Source organism: Astatotilapia calliptera, chromosome 9 (genome assembly GCF_900246225.1).
Source record: "Astatotilapia calliptera chromosome 9, fAstCal1.2, whole genome shotgun sequence".
Taxonomy (NCBI): domain Eukaryota; kingdom Metazoa; phylum Chordata; class Actinopteri; order Cichliformes; family Cichlidae; genus Astatotilapia; species Astatotilapia calliptera.
The window spans coordinates 16,703,575-16,726,949 of record NC_039310.1 but is presented as its reverse complement, the minus strand read 5'-3'; the positions used below and the strand labels follow the sequence as shown (position 1 = coordinate 16,726,949).

The following is a 23,375-nucleotide window of genomic DNA, read 5'->3' as shown; positions in this document are numbered from 1 at the left end:
TTATACCTTGGTAAGCAAACCTTGTTTGTTTTTTTTGTTTTTTGCAGCAAGCGAGCAGACAGAAATGTGTGTGCTATCGGTCTTTAATAGTATCTTCTTCTGCTGTGTCCGTGTTTGTGCTTGGTCTGCTCGCTTGGGATTTTGCTGATGCGAGACATGTTGTTTTCCAGATAAGGCCCAGTGATGGAGGCTATGGCTTTACCCTGGAAGAGAGGAATCGAGTCCCCATAATCAAATTTGTTGAGAAGGGCTCCCCAGCTGAGGTGACACGGTCTCACACACAGAGATGCACAAAAGCACAATCGTGAAGTTTCTTCTGTACTTCTTTGAAGCCTTTTTGCAACGTGTTAGTAATGTTTATGCAAAAAAAAAAAAAAATGCATTCCAGGCATAAAGCTCTCCTCGAGTTGCTCCTCATTTAGCAGATCATAGGTTATAGAGAATAGGAAGGAGCACTGCTAATGTGATTGCTTTGATTTTATTTTCAAAGATGAAAGTAAAGGCAGAGCTGTTTTGCAGATGTGCCAGCCAGTAGAAGTCTTTTGTTATTAAAATGTGATTCAGTCATTAGTCACGAAAAATAGAACCTCGTGACTCTTTGCCCTTCCTCTAAACCTGCTTTATTGTGATGTGGCACTAATGCTACCTTTAGTGCTTTCATACAAATATGGGGCAGATTTTTTTTAGCTTTGATCTGCTATTTGAAAATGAGAGAAGAGGGTTCGAAGGCAAATGTGATCAGTTTGAGCGCATGATCTATAATTCCCTCCAGTCCTAAAGTAGCACTGAAGGAGCCTTGAACGTCTGGCTTGCATTGAGAATAGCGTTTTGTGTGATGTCTTAAAAAAAATTAAATCCTCAACAGGATCCAGCTGTGTGCTGACAGACACAAGTTACCCAGTGTTGTCTCCTAATGCTGGGAGTGTGCGTGCTTTTCATTGTGATTCAAACAGTCCACTGTGATTCTGCGTCACATTAAGACCGAATGTGTGACTTAATCCTTTTCTATAATTTATATTTATTTCTCTTGCTCTTCATATTCTCTTTCAAGATGGCTGGTCTGGAAGTGGGGAAGAAGTTGTTTGCTATAAATGGAGACCTGGTGTTCCTCAGGCCTTTCTCTGAAGTTGAAGCTCTCCTCAAGCAATGTTTTAACAGCAAAGGACCCCTCCGAGTGCTGGTCAGCACCAAGCCTAGAGAGTAAGTGTCAGATCTTTGCACGCACACGCAATGTCAGTTTCATCTTATTGTGTGCATATCCCAGCTCGGTAATTTACTCTTTCCTTTCATTTCCAGGACGATTAAGATTCCAGACTCGGCCGATGGCTTGGGATTCCAGATCCGTGGATTCGGTCCTTCTGTGGTCCATGCTGTTGGGAGAGGTAAGAGATTGCAGTTTCCACCACTTGAGCTGTCTGGCCTCATCAGCAAAAGTCTTTCCATCACCTCTTTGTTATTGTGGCACAGCTGGCGAGCAGCTGCTACACCAGCTTTGGGGGTGTGCGTGACTTGGCTGCGGTGTGACATGATCGCAATGATTTCCATGCACCTACTCGCATTTTTCTTAGCAGTTCGATTAGGATAGGAAAGTTTGATAGGAAAGGCTTTGTTCAGCAATTCTCCTTCACCGATCAGTTTGATAGGAAAGCACTCTGCATTTTTTGCTCTAAATTCATCAGGCTTCTTACCTAATGCAGCATATTTAGTTACACTGCTATCAGGGCTGGCATGAGGTAGGGTCCAATCAAAAAACAATTCGTCTCCATCTCAAGGGAATTGAATCTTTTATTTTTCCCCGCCTTAAGCAATCTAAGTCAGATTGCAGAGTATGTGCTTTCGTGTCAGCGTGCATGTGTGCGCCTGCATGTGTTGACTTGATGATGTGGTTGCTTGAGAACCTGGTGTGTGTTTAAGTGGATGCTGCGATCCCCGGGGACAAAGCTCAATATATATAGGAGGTGTCTCATTCCTTGGATTGTCATAATAGCTTCTGTTCCCTGGTGTCTGAGGTCAACAGGAGCTGGTAAGACCAATTAGAGATGAAGAAACTGAGGCACAGAAAAAGAGCAGTTGCACAAAAATCTCTGTCGTGAAATTAATTTCACACAGCAATTCAGCGTATTGGCACTGTTGCTTGACACCGGTGTTGCACATTTTTGTAAAATAAGTGTTTAATGCGAACCAGGCATCTATATTTTTACAGCTGTGGTCAGCAGTTTACATACACTCATCATAGGCACAAATGCCATGGTTTGTTTGGGGGTTTGATTTCTTTAAACTTTTGTCTGCAGTATACATCACTGCTGTGATGTGCAGTCAATTTTTGTTTTACAAGTTTGAATTTATTTAGGATTTTCGGATTTTCTCTAATCTAATTTGTTTAAAGGGTTAAAGGTTAGGCTTTCAAACCTAAGAACATAATGTCAGCTGTCAAGTATGGTGGTGGTAGCGCCATGCTGTGGAGCTGTTTTACTCTCAGTGGTACTGGTAGGTTGCAAAAAGTGGATGGTAGGAGGATTGCATCTAAATTCTTCAGCTTCACCTCAAATCAGACAGCTAGATGGTTGAAACCTGGACAGAGGTGAGTGTTCCAGGACGATGATCCCAAACACATATCAAAACTGGTTTTAGAACAGATAAAGCATGCTAACATTATGCTTCAGGAATGATCTTCCCAAAGTCCCAAACTGTAAAGTATGTGGGAAGCTTGCTCCATGTCAGGAAGGCAACTAATTTAAATTAAGTCTACCGATTCTGTTAAGAGTGGTCAAATATCAGGCCAGAGATATGTCACCATGAGAACAGATGACAAGAAGCTTGTTGATTGTCCCTTCTCATCATAGTTGGTGAGGGTTCATGTGTGTATTTGAGCCCGTATGTATAATTTTGACCCCGTGGGGATTAGAGAAAATCCAAAATAAATTCAAACGTCTTGTATTTTTAAAGTCAGTAAAGATGTATGCTGTACAATTATTCCACTGTGGAAAAATAACAGTTCAAAGAAATCAATAAAACGCCAGACTTATCATTATATTCATGCCCGTGATGACTTCACGTAATTTTTGACCACACTTGCAGAAAATCAGAAGTCTAGATGGATGTGTGTTATTGTGTTGGTTGTTTTTTCCTTATGATATAGACATTTTTCACCTTAAAATGTCTTAAACACGTAGAAAGGTCTTGAATGTAGTGTAAGTAGAAGGCACTAGCCTTATGGAGTGCCATAGCACGACTCCACATGGCCAGAAAGCCATCTTTCAGCTAGTTAACTAGCTGAATCCTCCTTGAGTTGTCTAAAAATTGTTTGGTGCTATAGCCAAAATGCTAACTACTGAGGATTCAACTGAAGTTTCAACTTTTGACCATTATGAGTACACCATCTGGGTACTTGAGCTGCCCTTCATTTAGTTGTGCTTATCAGTGTAAACACACTTATGCACTCTAAATAGTGTAATAGTACTAAAGTATGCTGTTGTAAACGCAATTAACATAGCAAGCAATAAACCTGCTAAACACTAGTATGTTAATACTGTTGGGGTGACCTTTCTAAAGGAGCAACTCACCTGAGACTGGGTGCTTAGAGAGTTATTGATTATTATATTTTATCGTTCATTAGCAATACATGCTTATCCTTTTAGAGAATCCCAAGGCCTGTGGGGGGATTGGGCAAAAAGGCCACTTAGAAGATGTTGAAGCCCTTGTAGAAAGCATAAAGAAAATATAAAAATGTTTTGAACAATACTCATTCATACTGGACTTTGCTAAGTGTGTTTTTAATGTAATATGTAGACTCTTCTCTTCTACTCTATTAATAACTAGAATATCCTTGTCTATTGTTGATATATTATAAGTTCAGTTGATGCGGAAAGGAAAGTACACTGGATATGTCCGTCCCTGCAATCTTCGGCCAAGTGATTACAGATTCCTTACATTGCAGCGTGAGGTTTTCATGATGTATTTTTAAGGAGCTGAGAAAACAAATGGGAGGAATATTTAGTCTGCCATACACTTCCTTCTGATAGCTGTAAACCTTGAAGTTCTCCTATGGTCTGAATCACATCCCTCAGAGGCCTTCGTCTACCCCAGATAAACAACTTCCCTCCTCCCTGCACCACACTCTCCCTCTCACACTCCTCCTGAGCTGCCAAAAACAGGAAACAGTCTTGTAAATACAAAGCAAAAAAAAAGAATGTTGTTCAATCTAATTTTGCATACAGGATGTGGAAAAAGTGACAATTATTTTCTTTTAGGATGGGCTCATGTTTTTTTCATCCGGTTTCAGCATGCACCTGCAAGATAACGTGCGGTAGCTCTTACTCTTTTCACCCCTCCTTCCCCTTGCATCTCTGTCTGTCTCACGCCAGGCACAGTGGCAGCAACTGCCGGTCTCCACCCAGGCCAGTGCATTATAAAGGTGAACGGTATCAATGTGAGCAAGGAGAGCCATGCCAGCGTCATCGCTCATGTCACAGCGTGCAGGAAGTATCGGCGACCCACGCAGGTGAGACGGGAGGAAGAAAGGAAAAGCAAAAAGGGATAAACTGCAGAGTAAATCTAACCAGACACAAGGATTTGTCAAGGGGGGGGGGGGTGGGATGTCATCCAGCGGTAATGAAAAAGTATTTAATTTTTATTATGTGTCACTGTGGAGCAGAGAAAAAAATGAATAAATGATTGTCTTGCTGGAAAAATAGAATTCGTTTCTGCAAATTTGTTAGTAGAAGTGCAAAAGAGCAGAAAATAAGGGAAACTATTTACCCTGGTTCTCTCTGCCTTTCCTTCATTTGGGTCATTACGCAAAAATAATAGTAGTTTTGGCTTCTTTAGCACTGACCCCTGGCTCACAGTGGTGGGCTTGTTGTGGGAGACTGGCAGGCTGCAGATAGAGGTGGGAAAGGATCCCGAGGCTGGCTGGGGGTCAGAGTGGGTGAGAGTCTTGGAGTAAGACTGATCGAAGGAAAGAGGGGGATAGTGTGGGGTAGGCTAAACAGCAGACAAGAGTAGGAGGAGAGCTCGGTCCACCTGTCGAAGGTGGGAAACGGTGAAAAATAGAAACCCCAGGGTGTGTGTATGGTGTGAGTTAGTGTAGTGTGTCATTATAATTGAGCCTCGTGTGGACCTCAGGCTTAATGGTGCACTAGAGTGTTCCAAAACTCCTGGAGATCTGGTTTCCATCAAGTGTGGACCCGGAGGAACCACCCTCTCGTTCTCGCTCTTTGCGTCTTTGTGTGTGTTTGTATATGCGTGCCTGCGTGTGCGGTTGTACACTAGAAAACCACAGACCAATGGGACGGCGCAGCATGTAGCCTTGGCAGAAAACCCTCTGTGGGCTTGGGTGTAGAGAAAGGACACACACACTCAAATACACACAGGGCATGCTAGAGTGGGTTGATGAGTTTGGCATGGGTTTGCTTTTGCGGTCTCACCGAGAGCCATGTTTCCATATGTTTGTGAAGACTTTTCACTGTATGCTCTGCCAACCCAACTGTGACACTGCACACCATATCTAGGCAGAATCCGCTAAACGGGCTGCAACAAACCTCCAGCCTCAGCTTGTGTACACATGCACACAATCAACAGAGTAATAGAAATGCCACCTGTTAAACACCAGGGTTGGAGGGATAAGAGTGATGCTGCAGTAGATTGATTCATGTGGACAGTTGTGTACATATGGGCCTATAATTTCTCCAGTTAAATTAATTGTAAATTAAAAGACACAGACTACAGTTAGTCAATTTAAAGTGTAAATTGGGGGGAAAATTTCATTTTAGCATTTTCTTCACTAATATGATACAAAAATAATGTTATAAAAAGTTCAAATGAAATCCATCTTTAATTATTTTTTCTTTAATGTATTTAGCAAGATACTATCAAGTGGGTCTACAACAGCAGTGAGAACGCCCAGGAGGACAACCAGAAAACTAACCAGAAACCCATCCCTGAGAAGAATGGAGATGGCTTTGAGTGTAAAGTCGAAGGTGACGACACACGCACACACATGCTCATTCACAAGCTACATGGGAATATGTCATTTTGGCAAAGTGTTTCTTTTTTTTTTTTTCCTTTTCTCAAAGTGTCTGTGGATGTAATGCAGGGTTGTTCACAGGAACACAATCCCATTACCTCCTTCAGTTAACAAGTAAAACATAGCTCCAAACATGCTCATCTGGAATGTGTTAGTGTGAGAACAGCTGCCCCCTCTGGCTCATCAAGTGTTAATTTGCCCCTGCAATTTATGCATCCCAATGAGAGAGTAAAACAGGAAAGCTATTCCCTTCATAGCAAACAGCTCTGTCAGGATTTATAACTACATTAGGTCACTGCTTTACTGTAGGGCTGGTTAACTTGCTGCTCTTGGAATTGCTCCGGGGTTTGTTTTTTTTGTTTTTTGGAGGGAAATGGAAGAAAGCCACGAGCAGAAGGTCTTTCTCTGAAATTATCTGCAGATTTGGTGAACAGAGGCCTCCCACAGTTCTAAGTGTGGTGATGAAAACACTGGAAAAAACTGCATCAGTGCATTGTAGAACATTATTACATGTCATTATAATAGTTTCAGGCATAAATACCGCCTTGTTGCTTCGCCAACATAAACATAAAAAGTTTATACTATGTTTTTTTTTTATTTTTTTTTATGTCTTATGTTTTTGTGTCTCCAACCTCAGAGGTAATGGACAAAATCAACACTATAGCTATCATTGATGGAAAAACAGACCATGTAAGTCTGACAGTAGACAATGTCCACCTGGAGTACGGAGTGGTGTACGAGTATGACAGCACAGCTGGCACCAAGTGCCATGTACTGGAGAAGATGGTTGAACCCAAGGGATTCTTCAGCCTCACTGCTAAGGTAAAAATGCAATTACATGAATACATTACATTTCCTTTCTCATTAGGGGTGTGTGTTTTACTTATTTATCTTAATGCAAAAATAATTGGTAGGCTAGTTGGTAGCTTTTATAGTAGATATTTGTCCAATATCAAATTTTCCAGCCTTACATTTATTAGCATTTTCTCTCATGTATTGTATTTGTTTAACTGAATATGACTCATAAAGCTACTTTCAGGTCCTTCCTTATTTACAAGGAGTTGTCACAGCACATAGCCCTGCATGTCTGATTTAGCCTTACTTAAATCCATTTCCTGATGCAACCCTAGAGAGATTTTTCTCCCCTCTGGAGACTGAACTGGAGATCTTTTGCTTGTTAGGTGAATGTGTTAACCTCTACACTATGGATTCATTAATTGCAGGCCTCATGTGATTCACTATTACTAAGGCAGGAGGCAAAGTTTGGTGTTTAGTGCTCTGCAAAAATGCAGAAAAGCCCCCATGAGGTGTGTATTCTCCACCTGACAGGGAACCCAGTAGTTGAAGTTCTCTGTGTTAGCAAATCCACATCTAGCAGAATGTCTTATTCAGCTAGTAAAAATCCCCCTGAGCGTAATTTATCAAGCAAAGATGTTGCGTTAAGCTGTGAGTTTCATCCTGGATGGTTGTGGACAAAAAGAGGGACGACAGTGAAAGAGAGGGAGACATTTTATTACCTTTTATATGATGGATAGTGGTGCTTATTACCAAAGAGCAGCTCCTTGCTTGGTAAGGGATAGCAGCAGACAAGATGTGAACAGACTTTACATCTTGTCTGTGTTTTAGCCGGCTCTTGAGCAGGAGTCTACTAACACACGAGACTTTTCTTCTCAAATTTGACAAGATGCACAAATTCCACCATAAATTCCAGTGTAACGTTTTTGTTGTCACTAAATCCAACAGCTTTCCTGCTGTGCAGATTGGAGTGGAGCTTGAAGCTAGTGAAAAGAGACAGCTTTATTTTAGTCGTGTTAGTTCTCAGCTGGGCTAAGTGCATGCTTTTTACATCCCAGCAGTGATGTTCACAGAATGATCATTATTGATTTAAGATACACAGAGGATGGAAGACTCACTCAGACACCGATGCACACTTGCTGATGTGGGAAATGAAACACAGTTTGAAGCGTATTTCTGCCAAATTTCATGATGAACAACATCTGTCCTGTTTATGGTAAATTAGACAAGATCACATTTGGGTACATGTTTTTAAGTTGATCTAGATTTACTGTTCTTGTCCTCTAAAGTGTGTGAAAGCTCTCTTCTAAACACTGCCGATGACATGCACAAAACAACACTTGCCATAACTTCTCTCACTATATGCAATATCTCTTTTCTCCCAAGTAAAATTTTAGTATTATTATAAACATCTGCTCCCGCATTCCACACAGTCCTCTGAGATCTGTGTGATGTTGAATTTTAATGTTGGTTACGCTGTCGGGGTGCATGGGTTGTCTTGTGCTTCAGTCTCTTCCTGCTGTTACATTTCCTCCCTCGCTTCCCACCCTCCTCCACTGGGCATCTCATTAAGAAGGCTCAGAGTTTTGTGTGTCTTATTGTCTTCATATCTAATCTCTGATTTGCAGTCTTCATATAAACAGTATATGCATCACAATAATATTCATATTGGAATTAAACTCCTGATGAAATGCTGCAAATAAATCTGCCCTCTGTCCAATTTTGATCTTGTTTTCGACTGAATAAGGAGCTTGGTCATTCATTTACATCCCATTAGTTCCCCCAAAAGGGATTTTTTTTAAAAAAAGAAACATTTGCATATCATTTAATCAACCCTGACTTTGTTTACTCTTTCTGAAATCAGATCCTGGAGGTACTGGCGCGTAATGATGATGCGCTGGTGCAGATGTGTGGAAGGTTGATTTCCAGCTGTGATCTGATCCCAGAGGAGCTGCGGGTGCGCCTCAGTGCCATGCATAGTGAGAGGGCAGAGCACATTAATCGACGCATCACTAACTACAGAAAGGTAACTGTTTGGAGGGCCTTGAGCAGTCTCTTGTTGCCATGCTAAACTGTACAGCTTGGAAGTGTGAGTATGGACAATTCTCTAAAGACCTACAACAATAGAAACAGGATGCAGCTGGTGTGGAGATACACGCTTGCATAGATCCACAACATAGTTTTGCTCCTGAAAGAAAGACTGGGAATCCTTTCTGAAAGCTATAAAACATAAATATAGTGTAACAGGACTTGTAGAGGGATTTTCACTACATACTTACTGGAAATGAAAAGAAACTTTAGTGTTAAGGACTTTAAGCACACTGAAAAGATACAGACAAGGTACACATGCATATTTTTCTCACTGTGCTGATTTTGTTTCCATTAAAGTATCAAGGTGCATCAGTCAGTAAATGGACTGGACCGTAGTACAAACAAGTTCAACCAAGAGCTCAACTATCTGAATGCTTCTTAGCGGCACATGTAACGAGTGGTCGTTGACCTTCAAGACTTATTAAGCCAAAGTGTCTTGCTGACTTCCACACTTATTGCTGACTTTGTGATTGTGCCCACAATATAGCACTTTGCTTTCAATTACAGCTGGTAAATGACAGAGCCAAAGCATTTTCAGCACTTTTCATTCACATCTGCAAGCATGTGTCTATAGGCAAAACAACACATGCAAGTGTGCGTGAGAGGGAGAGAGGATCTGACTCAACATGCGATTGTGCCTTGGATTCATTACCAGTCACTTATAAATATCTCTGCATAGCCACAGCCAGCATTTTTTTGTTGTGTAAGATCCCCTCATGCAGCAGAGCATTCCTTCTCAGACCCCTAGAGAAAAAGAGCAAGAAATGTATGTAGAGAGAAAAATGAAATTTGTGTGGGACAGGAAGACGGAACAGAAAATGATTAGAAGGAGACATGAGCTTGGAATAAATTTTTCTGACTTATTCGGAGATCGCGTGGATGTGTTAAATGACTCTTCGGTCACTGAAGGTCACTTCATTGTCCATGTGAGTCATCTGTTCAGTTGAAACAACAGCTTCACTCTCCAGCTTTAAGAAATAAAAGATGAGAAATGTTTGCTTACAGGGATTTTTTTTCAGGTGTACGTTAGGCTTGTGTTATCTGCCTAAGATGCTAATACCTGATCTGATGGCTTAAAGCATCTGTTGTATATCCAAGACAGGATTCAGGCCCGGTGGGGTGGGTTCATGCAAAGTGCAAAGAAAAAAAAAATACCTTCATGATATTCTGTATCAGCTGTATTGGTGACAACGTCACTGCGTGTTGTGTTTTTACAAATAAAGTGCAACTCTTAAAAGAGGTTTCCTTGCACAACAGGGTCAGTTTGGGGTAGAATTAAAATGAATATTGACGTTGCAGTCACTGTTAACTTTTGTCTTGTACCAGCACGGCATATGGGACACCATCGCAACATCCTCACAGAAAGACCGGCATGTTTGAATTAGTTTTTTTGGTCTTTTACAATAGTTCTGACCTCTATGAGCTTGACCGTTATGAACGCCGAGCACTCCACCAGCTGTTCAGTTTGCTTTCTACTGCGTACAGCTGTAAACATGGCAAAGCGAAAGAGGAATGATGTCACCGGTGTAGCTAGGTGTAACTGAAATGGATTAACACAAGGCAGCCATCCTGACACGAGGCTTTCGTTTTGCCATTTTCTGTTTACATTCTTTTGCCGCTAACACAGTCTTACAGATGATATCATGCACGGTTAGTCGGGAAGGAATGTGGGGGCTGTCATGTCACAAAAAAGCAAGATTTTATGACTCTGTGATCTCTAGGCTGACACAGTGACCATCAGAAAAGATGAACCAGACTACTTCGAGTCGTAATTACAACATGATGATACAAGCTGCTATGTACCGTTTTAACTCCGTTCATGATAAATGATGATGTTGAGGTCTGGAATTCTTCACATAATGATAATCTTATGAGTCCGTCTTGGATCTTTCATTCGGTTTAAATATTTGAGTTTGAATGTTGAGAACATACAGAAATTGGTGTTTATTCTTTTCTTCTAGGACCAGATGTCACGCATAGAATGTAAAAACAAAACAGCACATTTAGCTAGATAAATACACCGTTGTGTTTCACATGAGCTGCATAATTCAAATATTCTTCCTTTTGTAGCCCACCGCCTACCAGTGTAACAAAAGGTGGCTTTCACTGCTGTAATTGCTGTGATTGTGTAAAATCCTGAAAGAAAATCATTGAAACTATTATAATTTATTGCTCTTGTTCCAGTTTTCCCGGGTACTCAAGAACAGGGCATGGCCCACCTTTAAGCAGGCAAAGGCCAAGGTGTCTCCTCTCCATAGTAGTGACTTCTGCCCCACAAACTGTCACATTAATGTGATGGAGGTGTCCTATCCAAAGACCACAACCTCTTTGGGAAGTGCGTTTGGTGTGCAGCTGGACAACAGGAAGAATACGCTGGAGAAAGGAGGCCGCAGCAGTGCTGAGCAGGGTGAGCATAACAAAACCCACCAGGACAGTGGAGGAATTTTACATATTGATTGATATGTCTGTATTTATAGTTACATGTAAATAGAAATACAATACACAACTAAATGCATTGTACATAAAGCCATCAAGTTGCTCAATAATAGCTCAAAAAGGAGAAGATTGCAGTTTACACTTATGTGATCCTACACCACTTAACATTATTTAATCATTACAAATCAGTCAATATATAATCAAATGTATAGCTAAAAACATACACACAGTAATAATGACCCTTGGCCAATTTAATGCACATAAAAAAAAATTAATTATATATATATATATATATATATATATATGTATGTATGTATGTATGTATGTATGTATGTATGTATGTATGTATGTATGTATGTATGTATGTATGTATGTATGTATGTATGTATGTATGTATGTATGTATGTATGTATGTATGTATGTATGTATATATATATATATATATATATATATATATATATAATATATATATATATATATATATATATATATATATATATATATATATATATATATATATATATATATATATGTATATATATATATATATATATATATATATATATATGTATATATATATAAAAAATAAAAGTTGCTGCAAGTTCACACCAGAGCTCAAGGTATTTGTTTCATCAGAAAATAGAAAACATTTTTAAAAAAGTCATTTTGCACATATCATTGATCATTTGTGGTATACCACACACATGTCCAGCTTTTATTTTTATTTGTATTCTACTGTTTTTTTTCATCATGCTTCTATGTTCAGGTAAGCTGAACCCCATGGTAAATGTGCAGCACACCATTACAACTATGGCAGCACCATCGGGTCATAGCCTGGGGCGGACCGAGGGCCACGGCCTTCGTTTCCTGCTCAGAGAAGAAGACCTGCTCACCCTGGATGCATATCAGAAACTTCTCTATAAACTTACTGCTGCTGTCAGGGAGATGGAGACACACGGCGCCCACATTCATGAGTGAGCTTTGTGTGCATACCTACTCTCAATGAAATATGTTTCATTAATGATCACAGACCTTTGAAACCAGATTGTGTCATATAGCATGCTGTAGCCAAAGTAACACGCATAATAAATGTGCAACAGCTGGGCATTAGTAAACATACAGCACCTATGAATGCAATGCATGTGACAAAGATTTGGGCGGAAATGTGTTGATTTGGATTTTTTTTTTCTCTATAAAACACAATTTGTGCTGGAAAAGTAGTGTGTGGCCAATCAGGATTTTGGCATGCTTGTTTCTGTTACGGGACTCATTATTTGGAGTCAATGAGGCAATGGAAAGGAAATGGGAAACACTCCTCCTGTCAAACTTAGCCACACCACCCGTGAACCAGGAAGTACTGTCTCATGTAGGAGGGTGTGACGCTCGATTTCGTTTTCCTCAGTGGCCTTTAAAGAGAAACTTTTATCTACAGATTGCTGCTGCAGCAATTTGTAATATTTACTGGTGGAAAGCTAACTGGTTATAATGTGTGTGATGAAGAAGGGCCATTGTGGTGATTTAGTCATTAGGAGTCTTCTCAGCTAAGGCAGCAACATTCGGAGAATGACATTAAACATTGCAAGCGGAGCTGTCACCTAACTGCGGTAATAATGAGCGGAGTCCACGGCAGGGCTCGTAATGAGTGAGTCTGGACAAATTTCATTATGCTCCTGTCGATGGCAATTAAAGTAGTTGCATCCATGCACACTGAAATGGTCCAAGACGTACCCACCAAAGCAAAAGTGACCTTTAGCATCAGCTATCTGTTCAAACATGCGGATACACACGAGCACTTAAGGAGCTTGTTAAGGCTGAGCTGTAAGGTTGGCCACGAGTGATACTAATAGGATGCACTGCAAGCATCAGCAGTGTGACTGAATCTCTTTGACCTTTTGTGGGTGCTTTGAGAACTTTAGCAGATTAGTTTTCATTAACCTGTTCACAAATTGGCCAAAGGTCATTATTACTACTACTTTAACTGCTACAAATACTACAGGCACCTTTTCCTCCCTTGTCTACGCTTGTCTGTGTCTTTTTATTTATCTCATTTCCTATCTCTTGATGTATTTGCACTCATCAGCATGGATACTGCAGACTGACATTCTTTGCTCACTGTGACTCTTCCTTTTCTGTACTGGGTGTGGTCAGCTCTGACAGCACTACATGAAGGATGTAATAATGAACTCGGGTGACTATTTTGTGCATTATGTTACACGCAGTCCTCTTCCGTTCCCAACATCAGAGGAAGTCTACGGTACATTTGTGGCAGATTAGAAATATCCGTAAGCAATTTGGGAAAAGCAAACAACTCCACGTTACATAAGTTCTTGGCCGGCCAGCGAGGAATCCATTGAGGCGGTGACCTGTGAACCTTTGTCTCCAGGGCCACCGAGAAGGCTTCGCAGCTGTGTGAGGACATTCCTGGCGACGTGCATTATATCAGGGCCTCCTCCCTTCCTGAATCCATACCACCCGTTTTCATATCTTTTCCTTATTCTTTGCACATTATAAAAAAGTACCATGACTAGCAGTGGGTGGAGAGCTATAGGATCCACTGACTTATTTATCTCATTATGGAGTGAATCATTATGCAAATTTCTTACTGTGGAACAGCCTGATGTGGAGCTTTTGTAATGCAGATGCACTTACAGATGCAATAAATGTGATGGAAGTCTAATAGTTTAATGTGTCAAAGTGGGTTAAAGAGCTTCCTGTTGGAGATTAAGAGATCTTTCTGATTTGGTGCAATAAGCAGTGATGTACTTTGGCCTGTTCTCATTCTCCTTTTTTCTCTTTTTTTTTTTCTGTCTCTCTCTTTTGAAGCCACTTCTCTGATCCAGTCATTGTTATTCTGCTTTGCTCCCTCGCCCCAAAGGCCCCAAACTGCGTTCACTTCTTTATTAACCAATAGCCAATCACAGAGCCTGGAGGGCTTCTCCATGGCGATGGAATGTCACTCAGTTTTACAAGGGGCATTGTGGTGCCTCCTGGAGTGGACCTTAATGAGGGCATCTTTGTGGCCTAGTCAGCCTGTGAATGGGTAGAAAGGGGGTCAGGGGAGGGAGGGGGAGGAGGTGAGGAGAGGTGTTGAAAATCATAAAAATAGGCATCAAACTGGGATGCATTTGGGGTCCATCAGAGAGACAGGTTGTTTATTTTTGATGAATCCCCTCCCCTCTGCCTCTGAAACGTCTTGGAGGCCAATGGTGTGACACGATGGAAAATGCAAGCAGACACAAATTAAAATAAGTCTGAAATGTAAACAGACATCGCGTGCCAGTGTTTTGCGTGGGGAGAGATTTATAAAAAAAAAAAAAATCCCTAGCCTAGAATTTATTGGAATATGGCTTTAAATGCCACCATGTGTTGGTGCAACTGTGAAAATATCCCACGTAGCCTCTTCCTGCTTCTCTGATAGCTGTCTAACAGAATGCAAGCCAAGGGTAATAATAAGAGCGGAGCTGATCTCTGCAGCCGTGCTGCAGCGTGTTGACACAGCTGCACCTTGCTACATGTTTGAACCTATTAATACGATGCCGATCCCTGACATCTGAAGCTGTTGTGCGGAAGTCAAACACAAACGGACTGGGGTTTGAGTTTGGCCTGCTCACTCAGCTGTGGAAGCTTACTACATTTGCGTGGGCTAAAGTGCAGACTGTATGCACCAATGAAAACGTTTCAGTGCTGGGACATGTGTAAGATCATGTGTATGATCAAAGGAGCTGCTGTTATCATGCTGCTTTGTTTCTAGATTTGGATGAACGTCATAGTTTTAAATAACCCTTCCTGCCTTTCTTCCTTTTTCCCCCTCCTTTCCTTCCTTTCTCTCTCCATCAGCCTTCTATCCTCCATCACCCATCCTCCAGCCTCAGAGGTGAGAACCCCTGAGAGCTACATTACGGGAGAGAGTGAGGGAGAGAAGGGTGAAAGGAATGGGAAGAAAGTCTGTTTTAATATGGCAGGGGATGAGCAGGAGGACTCCGGGCATGACACAATCAGCAACAGAGACTCATACAGGTAAAACCAAAGTCAAACATGGTCACATAGGGTGATCGAATTTCTGAGAGTCTTTATCATTTAAAAGATTTTCGAAAAACAAGTAGCAAAGTTGTAATATAAAGCAATATTTATGCATAGCTTTTCATACAATAAATGCAGATGCATGGCTTAGTTTTCCATACCTAAAGTGTATGATATCAAACCTATCCATATCAGTTATTATGTGCACCTCTAAAGTATACGTCATCTTAAAAATTTTTTCTCAAATTTCTTATCAGTGACTGTAACAGCAATCGAAACTCCATTGCCTCCTTCACCAGCATCTGCAGCAGTCACTGCAGCTCCTACGTTCACAGTGACGACATGGACTCAGGTATACAAAATGCAACAATAGGGACACTGTTATCCTCCACATAAAGCTTATCGGTATAAACCATTCATGAGTTGTATTTTCTGTGTAATATCCTCATGATTGATCACATTAAGTAACCTGTGACCATGCAGCAGTAGGGAGGAAAACCCTGTTTCAGCTCGGTGTCATAAACCGTAGCTTTTGTCAACAGTAATATTGTAAAAGGCTGTCTTGTAACAGGTAACAGTGTATTTGAACCAGAACTAACTAGAATGCACTGGACTTTCTGTCCACATACAGTAAACCTATGCACTGGTTTTACTACAGTACAGTTGTAATCCCCCCTCTGCAGGAGATGAGATGCCCTTGAGTGTGTGGCTGTCACATGATAAGCAGAAGAAGCTTCACAGCTTTCTAGAGCACCTGTTTAGCCAGGTGGGTGAAATATGAGTTATTAAGTTTTTTTTGTACACAATTTTATTTTCCCAGGACATTCCTCAGACTTAATGTTGGTTATTGGACAATGACACATTTTCTGTTATTTAGCCTCTAAACACCACAGTGCACAGTTTAAATCCAGCAGTCAAGGTGTGATTGAAGTGGAGACAGACATTTTTATAATACATAGTCTGCCACTTCAGTGGAACCAGGATACTAGTGTTTAAGTGGCTAAGAGTAGTTCACATTAGGCTTATGGCCAGGTGAGGTCTGCCACCTTCTTATTCCATTCTGTGAATTCAGAAGATAAAAGATAAATTGATTCCCTGTTCAGGTGTCATTGCAACTGAAAGAAGCCATCACTATGCTAAAAACCAACAGGACAAAGCAAAGACTTTAAGAGTGGACAAAATGAACAATATGGTACATTCCTATAAAGACAGAATACCCATCTGAGCCTACAACACCAGAAGCCCTGAAAGCCCACAGAAGACAACTAAAGTGGATGTTTTTTTGTTTTGTTTTTTAAAGATCCATCCAGGTGAAAAACACTCTTGAGGAGGTAGACATATCATTGTGAAGGTCTACAATCAATTTATATTCATGAGGTTCACAACAAAGTGCAAACCAGCAGTTACACTCTTGAGCACCCCATTTTCTGTGGAGGCAATGTTACAGCATGGGCACGCATAGATGCCGATGGAATGAGGCTACTAGTGTTTTTCAACTGCTGCTGCTGAGATTCAGCTAAATGCTGCAAAACTGACTGGACAGTAAGAGTAGACAATAGCCCAAAGCTTACTGCAAATCAACCCAAAAGTTACTCAAAGCAGAGATGGGAGATATTCTTCAGTGACCAAGTCAGTCTCTTGATCTCATCCCTACAGAGCCTGCTTTTCAGTCACTAAAACAAAACCAAATGCAGACCCCCACAAACATTAAGCAACTCAAAGCGACTGCAGTAAAGACCTGATAGAGCCTCTGAAGGGAGGAAATACAGCATTTGGTGATTCTAGGCTTCAGGCAGTCACTGCAAATGATTTTCATCCAAGTATTAAAAACAATCTTTATATTTAAAATCCCGTTAGTTAGGAACTGTGTATAAAAATAGCTGTAATTACAAAACAGTTACAGCAATTGCACTTCAATCACATCGGTGTCATTGTCCAAACACTTGCTCCCTTTTTGTTGCCTGGTTAAAATGAAAGAAACATGTTATTGTGTCGCCTAATGGTATTGTGTGATAGTTATTTCCTTGTGTGTTAACACAAATATGAGACCAAAATGCACAGTGAATGAATTTCAAACACAAAGAGATGCTCTTGTTTCATGTGTAACTTATTGTTTTTTCCAAAGGTCAAATGTTTATTGGGGCTTTTGGGTATGAAAAGCAGGGATTGTGTATTTTTGAATTGTGCTCAGGAAGGGAAAAATTGCAAGAGCCTTAATGATCCTTGACCTTTCTGGAACCTTTAGAGCAAAGACCGACCAAATCTTATTACGTGTTTTATGAGGACATTTCAATCGGCAGAGGACAAGCACAAAAAAACAAGCCATGGTTGGCTGTCTCTGCTGTGCAGTGTGTAAACAAAGCACAAACTTTGTTCACTGCGGCTCTGTCAACGTGTGTATGTGTGTTGCAGAAAGAGCAGGAAAAGCAGGTGTTGGGTATGCCTGGGCAGTTTTTTGCTTCCATCCACACCCACATGCAGTACTTTCGATCCATACTGTGTGAGGAAACTGTATCAAGTGCATCAGCTTGACCCTTGTTCTGTCTTCAGGTGGACTCAATCACTAGCATGCTGACAGGAGCAGTAGTGGCTCGGGCATTTGAGCAGACCAAATGCTTCACACCTGGAAGAGGATTACAAGGTAAGACAGCCCCTTGTGCCGGTGATGTCGTCACCTGCACCCTTGTTAATAGAAAAAGTTTAACCTTTTCATTAAAGCTAATTACTTATGTGTTTTCTTCTGTGTTATATTTGCATCGTTTTGGGAGAAAGGACAAAGAAAAAGATGATGCTAGAGACTCTTGAGCACCGACAGCACCAATGTGGACATAAAACAGAACAGGCACTGAAAAATGCTGCAGCCGCCTGCACATAGGGGCAGTAACTTCCTGTTGTGTAATGAGTGTGTGCACAGACTTTGGGGAAAGTGTTGTAGGTGGATTTGAGAATGTTTTTAAAAAAACCCAAACAGATTCCCAGCCATTTCCCCTCTGCCTCTGCACTTTTCCACTTCTTTTCACTTTCAGTCATTGTGGTGTCCTTCCCTTTATAGCGCTGAAATAGCACCACTTAGTTGGGTACTCATCTTCACTTTACGGTTTATTGTAGTGCTACTTACCAGTCAATTGAAAATGTGACCCTATAAAAGCTCTTGAGCTTGTATGCTATATGATCGTTTAATTTTACTCTGTTTATTTGCTACCTGACCTCCTCCTAGCCTTGGTTTTTAACCGCATTTTCTATTGTTGTGTTTTATCTCTCTAACAAAAATGTAGCAAATGTTACTGAAAAAGGACAGAATTTACCCTTTATCATTCCCCACACAAATTCAAACTAGCTTACATTGCCCTTTTATCCTCTGTGGAGCGCTATTCGGATGACTCAGTCCATTTTAAGATAAGAAAAGTGGTTGACATCAGCAATTGTTTTCTTTCTGTCTTTGCAAAAATGCTATCTGTTTTATATCCCGGTGGTTTGTATTGTGCTTTGCTCTCATATGACAAAGTTTGTTTATTTTATGCTTTTTGAAAGTGCAGTGTGCAGTAAGAGGGGAAAAAAATAGAAAATTATGCAGTGATTCTGTCATGTTGATTACTAAAGCTTGCAAACACTCCGACCCATTTGGCGCACAGCCTCCCCTCTCATCTACAGCTGTCCTCAAGTCAGTGCAAATATGCTTGAACTGAAAATAGGTCCGCTTCTCTTTGTGGGTTTGTGTGTGTGTGTGGGTTTGTGTGTGTATGTGTGTGCGCGCGCCTGTTTGTGTGCGGGTTTGTACGCATAAATTCCCTCAGGACGCCTTGATCAGAGCAGATCCATCACAACTCTAGTAATGTGTGTGGTTGATAGCAGAGCAAATAGGATTATCTGACAAGTAGAGCATTCCTGCATCTCACGCCCTGTCTGTTGCTCTAAGACACACAAAGCCCCTGATAACAGCCACCTTTCTCTCAGAGATCTGTTGTTTTTCAAAGTAAACTTTATTATAAGTCATTCTGTGTAGTTTTTTGTTTCTTTTAACAGGTGTTACATCAGATTGACATGCTTTTATGCTCATTTTTCAGCACTGTCTGGGCGAGGTGATAAAAAGATTTGATGGCAGGAGTTTAAAATTGATTAATAAAAAAGAAGTGTTGCCTCTGGACATCAGTGACCTATAATTTTCTCTAGAAAGATTGAGCAAGATGGTGCAGCTTGACAAGGAAAGAGAAAAAGATGAGGTTAAGCAGACTGATCTAGGCACGATATTTTTTTTTTTATGCAGTTTTTCTCATTGACTGGTAATCTCTTTATGCCAAGTGTGCCTCACAACTGATATAGAGTACATGCATTCATGTAGCTATGGTAGATGCTAATTTACGGTGTATGTTTGTGTTTCTGTCAGAGTTTCAGCAGGAGATGGAGCCCCGAGTGAGCTGCACCAAAAAGTTGCGTCTCCACGTCAAGCAGGATCCCTGGAACCTTCCCAGCAGCGTTCAGGCGCTCACGCAAACCATAACTAAATATGTTGAAGGTCAGCGTGTACCCGAGCAGCTCCTCACATGGTTAACATGCACACCCAGCCCCTTACACTTTATGCTTTCTCAATGCTCAAGCCTTGTAGCTTGCTCACACAGTCACATCAAATATTTATCATGGATAGAACATGCCTGGCTGGAGAAGAAATGTGCTTTAAATTGACAGGGTATCCAGTAAACCTCGTCGCATTTATGAGATGTAATAATAACCTCTGTTACAGTTGTGTGGGTACAGGCAGTCCCACTAACTGCAGCACTTTCCTTAACCTTTAAACCTGAAACCATCCTGGGATTCATAAATTGGAGGAACAGAGGTGGAGCTGAACACATGCAGAGAGTTAAAGAGCTGCGCTCTGTGAGATTCCTTTATTTATTGATTTTTATCCAGAGAGACATTTCGTCCATATTTATTCCCAACGGGAGTGTGTGGCTTTTGTGTTCGTTGGCAGACAGATTAAATACACAGACACATACAGTAATACTGTACATGGACACACTAGCACTAAATTTCCAGATACAAACAAAGGCCAGCCACACAACACTCCTGGGAAAGGTGAGCGGGCGGTCACGCTTGAGAAAAGTCTCCTTATTAATAATAAGCAGAGGCCCTGTGTATGCTACTTTTCCCCCCTCCTCTTCCCATGATGGCTTTTCAAGCAGTGCAGCCTCCTGCTAGTATACCCGGAGTTCTGAGATGGCTGTAAACAAATGAGGATTTATGATGTTATCTTTGCCTCTGGTTGTTTTTATGATGTTATGGTTTTTTTTTGTATGCTCGGATGGAGTGAAGTTACACAGAGTTGTCCTATTTATGACTTTAAGACTTTAAATTTAAAGTATAGGTCAGTTCAGTTAAGGAGAAATGGGTCTATTTGATTTGATAAAAGGTTGTCCACTGCCTCACTGAATTTCTTTTATTTAATGGTTGTTTTTTTTTTTTTTGTTTTATTCAGAGGTGAAGACTCGACTGCTCCTGGTCCTACTACAGTATACAGGTTTGTCCCTTCCTTTTACACTGAAGATTTACTCTGTTTAAATACAGATTGCAACAGCAAATTAATTTTAGGCCTTTTTTTAAGAGTGAAACCCAAAATAACACTCCCATAGACTTTGCTGTGTGCTCGTGACCCAAACTCAAAGTTCAATAAGATAAGATAATAAAAGCAACACACATGCAGACGCAAAACATGAAAAAAAGGGGAAAGAATTAAGTCAGACACCTACAACACAGAAAATAGTTTCATGTGTGCACCTGTAATTATAGAGCACATTTTTCACTTTGTGTTACAGTTATAATTCAGTTCAGGTTAATTTCTATAGCACCAAAACACAACAACAGCTGCCTCACATCATAAAGACCCAACAATTATAGAGAGAAAACCCAAACAATCAGATGACCACCAAAGAGAAAGCACTTGGCGACAGTAGGGAGGAAAAACTCAATCTTAGAAAGCTCCAGCAAGACCAGGCTCGGGGAGTCATCTGCCGCAAGGGGTTGGGGGTGAGGAGGGGGAGAGAAAGGACAAAAGGGACAACGTGGAAGCAACCCAGAAATTGATATTAATGATTAAATGCAATATAAGAGTCATATAAGAGTACATTGCCCAATCTAAGGATTAGATCTCAGTTTCTTACAATAGAAGGTGTCAGGAGCCAAAAAATTGAAATCCCTCCGATCTGGCCGTCACTTAAATAAAAAAAACAAAAAAAAAAAAACTTTAATAACCATTCACCTGATTTTCAATGATTTAAAAAATATTATGAGTCTTGTATACGAGAAGCTGTGAAATAAAATATCAGTTCCCTCCCTTAAAAACTGAGCTTTCTACTGGCCTTCAAATCTGCTTTCAATAACGAGGACATCCAAATATTTTAAGGATTTTGAGCATCCATCATCTTTTGTTAACTTGAGCTACACTCCTGAGAGTCTGTAGTCAGAGAGTAGCAGGTATTTGCCCTGAAAACTTTGAAGGAACTGGGTCAAGTACTTCTAATGGATTTTGGATAATAGCATTTTAAAATCACCCATCAAACGCTAAAAAACCACTAAAACCACCCCTACCTTTATCCTTTGAAATACTGATTTGGGAACGACAGCGGAGACCTGAAATTGAGCATAATTCCTATTATGGATAGTCTCAGAAGGCATTGCAGGTGGACAGTGATGTATTATAGTTACAGGTGTATTATTTAAAGAAAAACAAAATCCCATAGTAAAAAGGTTGGGAACCACTCCATTAAAAATAACTTCCACGTTGCCAAAGCTATAAATCAAAATCTATAGGACTACTATTATACTGGAGAAGCCAGGACCGAATAACTACTGATAAAACTCAGACATTACTCTCATTTACAGACCCCTGGGAACTGGGTTAATAGTGTCAAAAAGTTTGCGGTCATTCCCTGCAACATTCACATTATTCATTTCTGAGGTTCATGAACCTATTTTTAACTCAGTTGGATTGCTGAACTTTTTAAAGGGGCCTATTTCTCTGGAAATTATGGCAGCCAATTATTTTCCGCTTGGGCACACCTGTCATTTCCTCTCGTTTTTTTCCTGATACATTATTTAATATCCAACACATGTGGAGTGGTGGGGGAGGGCAGCCTTTTGTTCACCTTACTGAAAGTCTCTTTAATTACCATAATAGACCTGTGGCACTTATTTCTTTGACCTTCATTGCTTTACACTGCAGTTTTTAATCTTGACTCTTCGCTCTGTTGTTTCTCTGTCATCTTTTCCTGAATCTACTTCTCAGCTTCTTTCACTGCTTGAACTCTTTAATCAACATGATTTTCAGTCTCACACCTCCCTTTGTTTCCTTGCAGACTCAGAGATCCAGCTACGTCGCGATATGGTATTCTGTCAGTCTCTAGTTGCGTCTGTGTGCGCCTTCTCCGAGCATCTGCTGGCTGTCCTCAACCAGGTAAATTATGTATGTGACTTGTTTAGAACTGGGAATTAAGATACACTTGTTTTCCTCAGCTCTCTGCTGAGCTTTTCTGTATTTTCTCTCAGTTCTGCAATGTAGGGAAAGATGTTGACCAGGAAATCCCTGACTCCCAGGACCTTCAGGAGGCCCAGGAAGCTAGCCGTCGATGGCTCGAGCAGATTGCCAGTGCTGGGCTGCTGTTCCACTTCCAGTCCCTGCTTTCGCCCAATCTGGTGAGCGACAGATTGGATATAGACACTGTGAAAACAGGAGTTTGCTGTTCATTTTGTTGTAAAATAATCAAGCCTGTTACTATGCATACTTTTGCATTATATAAAAGTAAATGTTATTTTTAAATGACAGTTATAACCATAGTCGTGTCAGCTAAGTGCTATCAGGGGACATCATGTGTTTAGATATCCCCTTGCTCACATTTGTATTTTGCTTGGCACATTCTCCCTGGGTAAGTGAACTCCTGCCATGCATGCTTGGACATCCTTCCAGATTCTGATGGTTTGTATTTACTCTTTCTATGAACGGGTCTCTGTTTGTGGAGCA

At 40.7% G+C, this 23,375-nt stretch overlaps 1 protein-coding gene across 5 annotated transcripts in view; it reads left to right on the top strand.

Moving 5' to 3' along the window:
* prex2 (phosphatidylinositol-3,4,5-trisphosphate-dependent Rac exchange factor 2) overlaps positions 1 to 23,375 on the top strand; it is a 91,591-nt gene that overhangs the window by 40,937 nt on the left and 27,279 nt on the right. For 4 of the 5 annotated variants that reach the window (XR_003273317.1, XM_026179502.1, XM_026179500.1 and 1 more), the window contains 17 exons: positions 171 to 263; positions 1,052 to 1,200; positions 1,297 to 1,382; positions 4,365 to 4,501; positions 5,861 to 5,978; positions 6,663 to 6,847; positions 8,685 to 8,846; positions 11,096 to 11,318; positions 12,114 to 12,321; positions 15,185 to 15,364; positions 15,625 to 15,719; positions 16,051 to 16,133; positions 17,918 to 18,008; positions 19,752 to 19,880; positions 20,838 to 20,879; positions 22,714 to 22,820; positions 22,904 to 23,050. Coding sequence is in view for 4 of the 5 variants with exons in the window: in XM_026179502.1 (XP_026035287.1) it covers positions 171 to 263; positions 1,052 to 1,200; positions 1,297 to 1,382; positions 4,365 to 4,501; positions 5,861 to 5,978; positions 6,663 to 6,847; positions 8,685 to 8,846; positions 11,096 to 11,318; positions 12,114 to 12,321; positions 15,185 to 15,364; positions 15,625 to 15,719; positions 16,051 to 16,133; positions 17,918 to 18,008; positions 19,752 to 19,880; positions 20,838 to 20,879; positions 22,714 to 22,820; positions 22,904 to 23,050 (2,235 nt within the window). In the remaining variant the exon portion in view is untranslated. The remainder of the gene's footprint in view (positions 1 to 170; positions 264 to 1,051; positions 1,201 to 1,296; positions 1,383 to 4,364; positions 4,502 to 5,860; positions 5,979 to 6,662; positions 6,848 to 8,684; positions 8,847 to 11,095; positions 11,319 to 12,113; positions 12,322 to 15,184; positions 15,365 to 15,624; positions 15,720 to 16,050; positions 16,134 to 17,917; positions 18,009 to 19,751; positions 19,881 to 20,837; positions 20,880 to 22,713; positions 22,821 to 22,903; positions 23,051 to 23,375) is intronic. The other variant, XM_026179501.1, reaches the window with a different exon arrangement.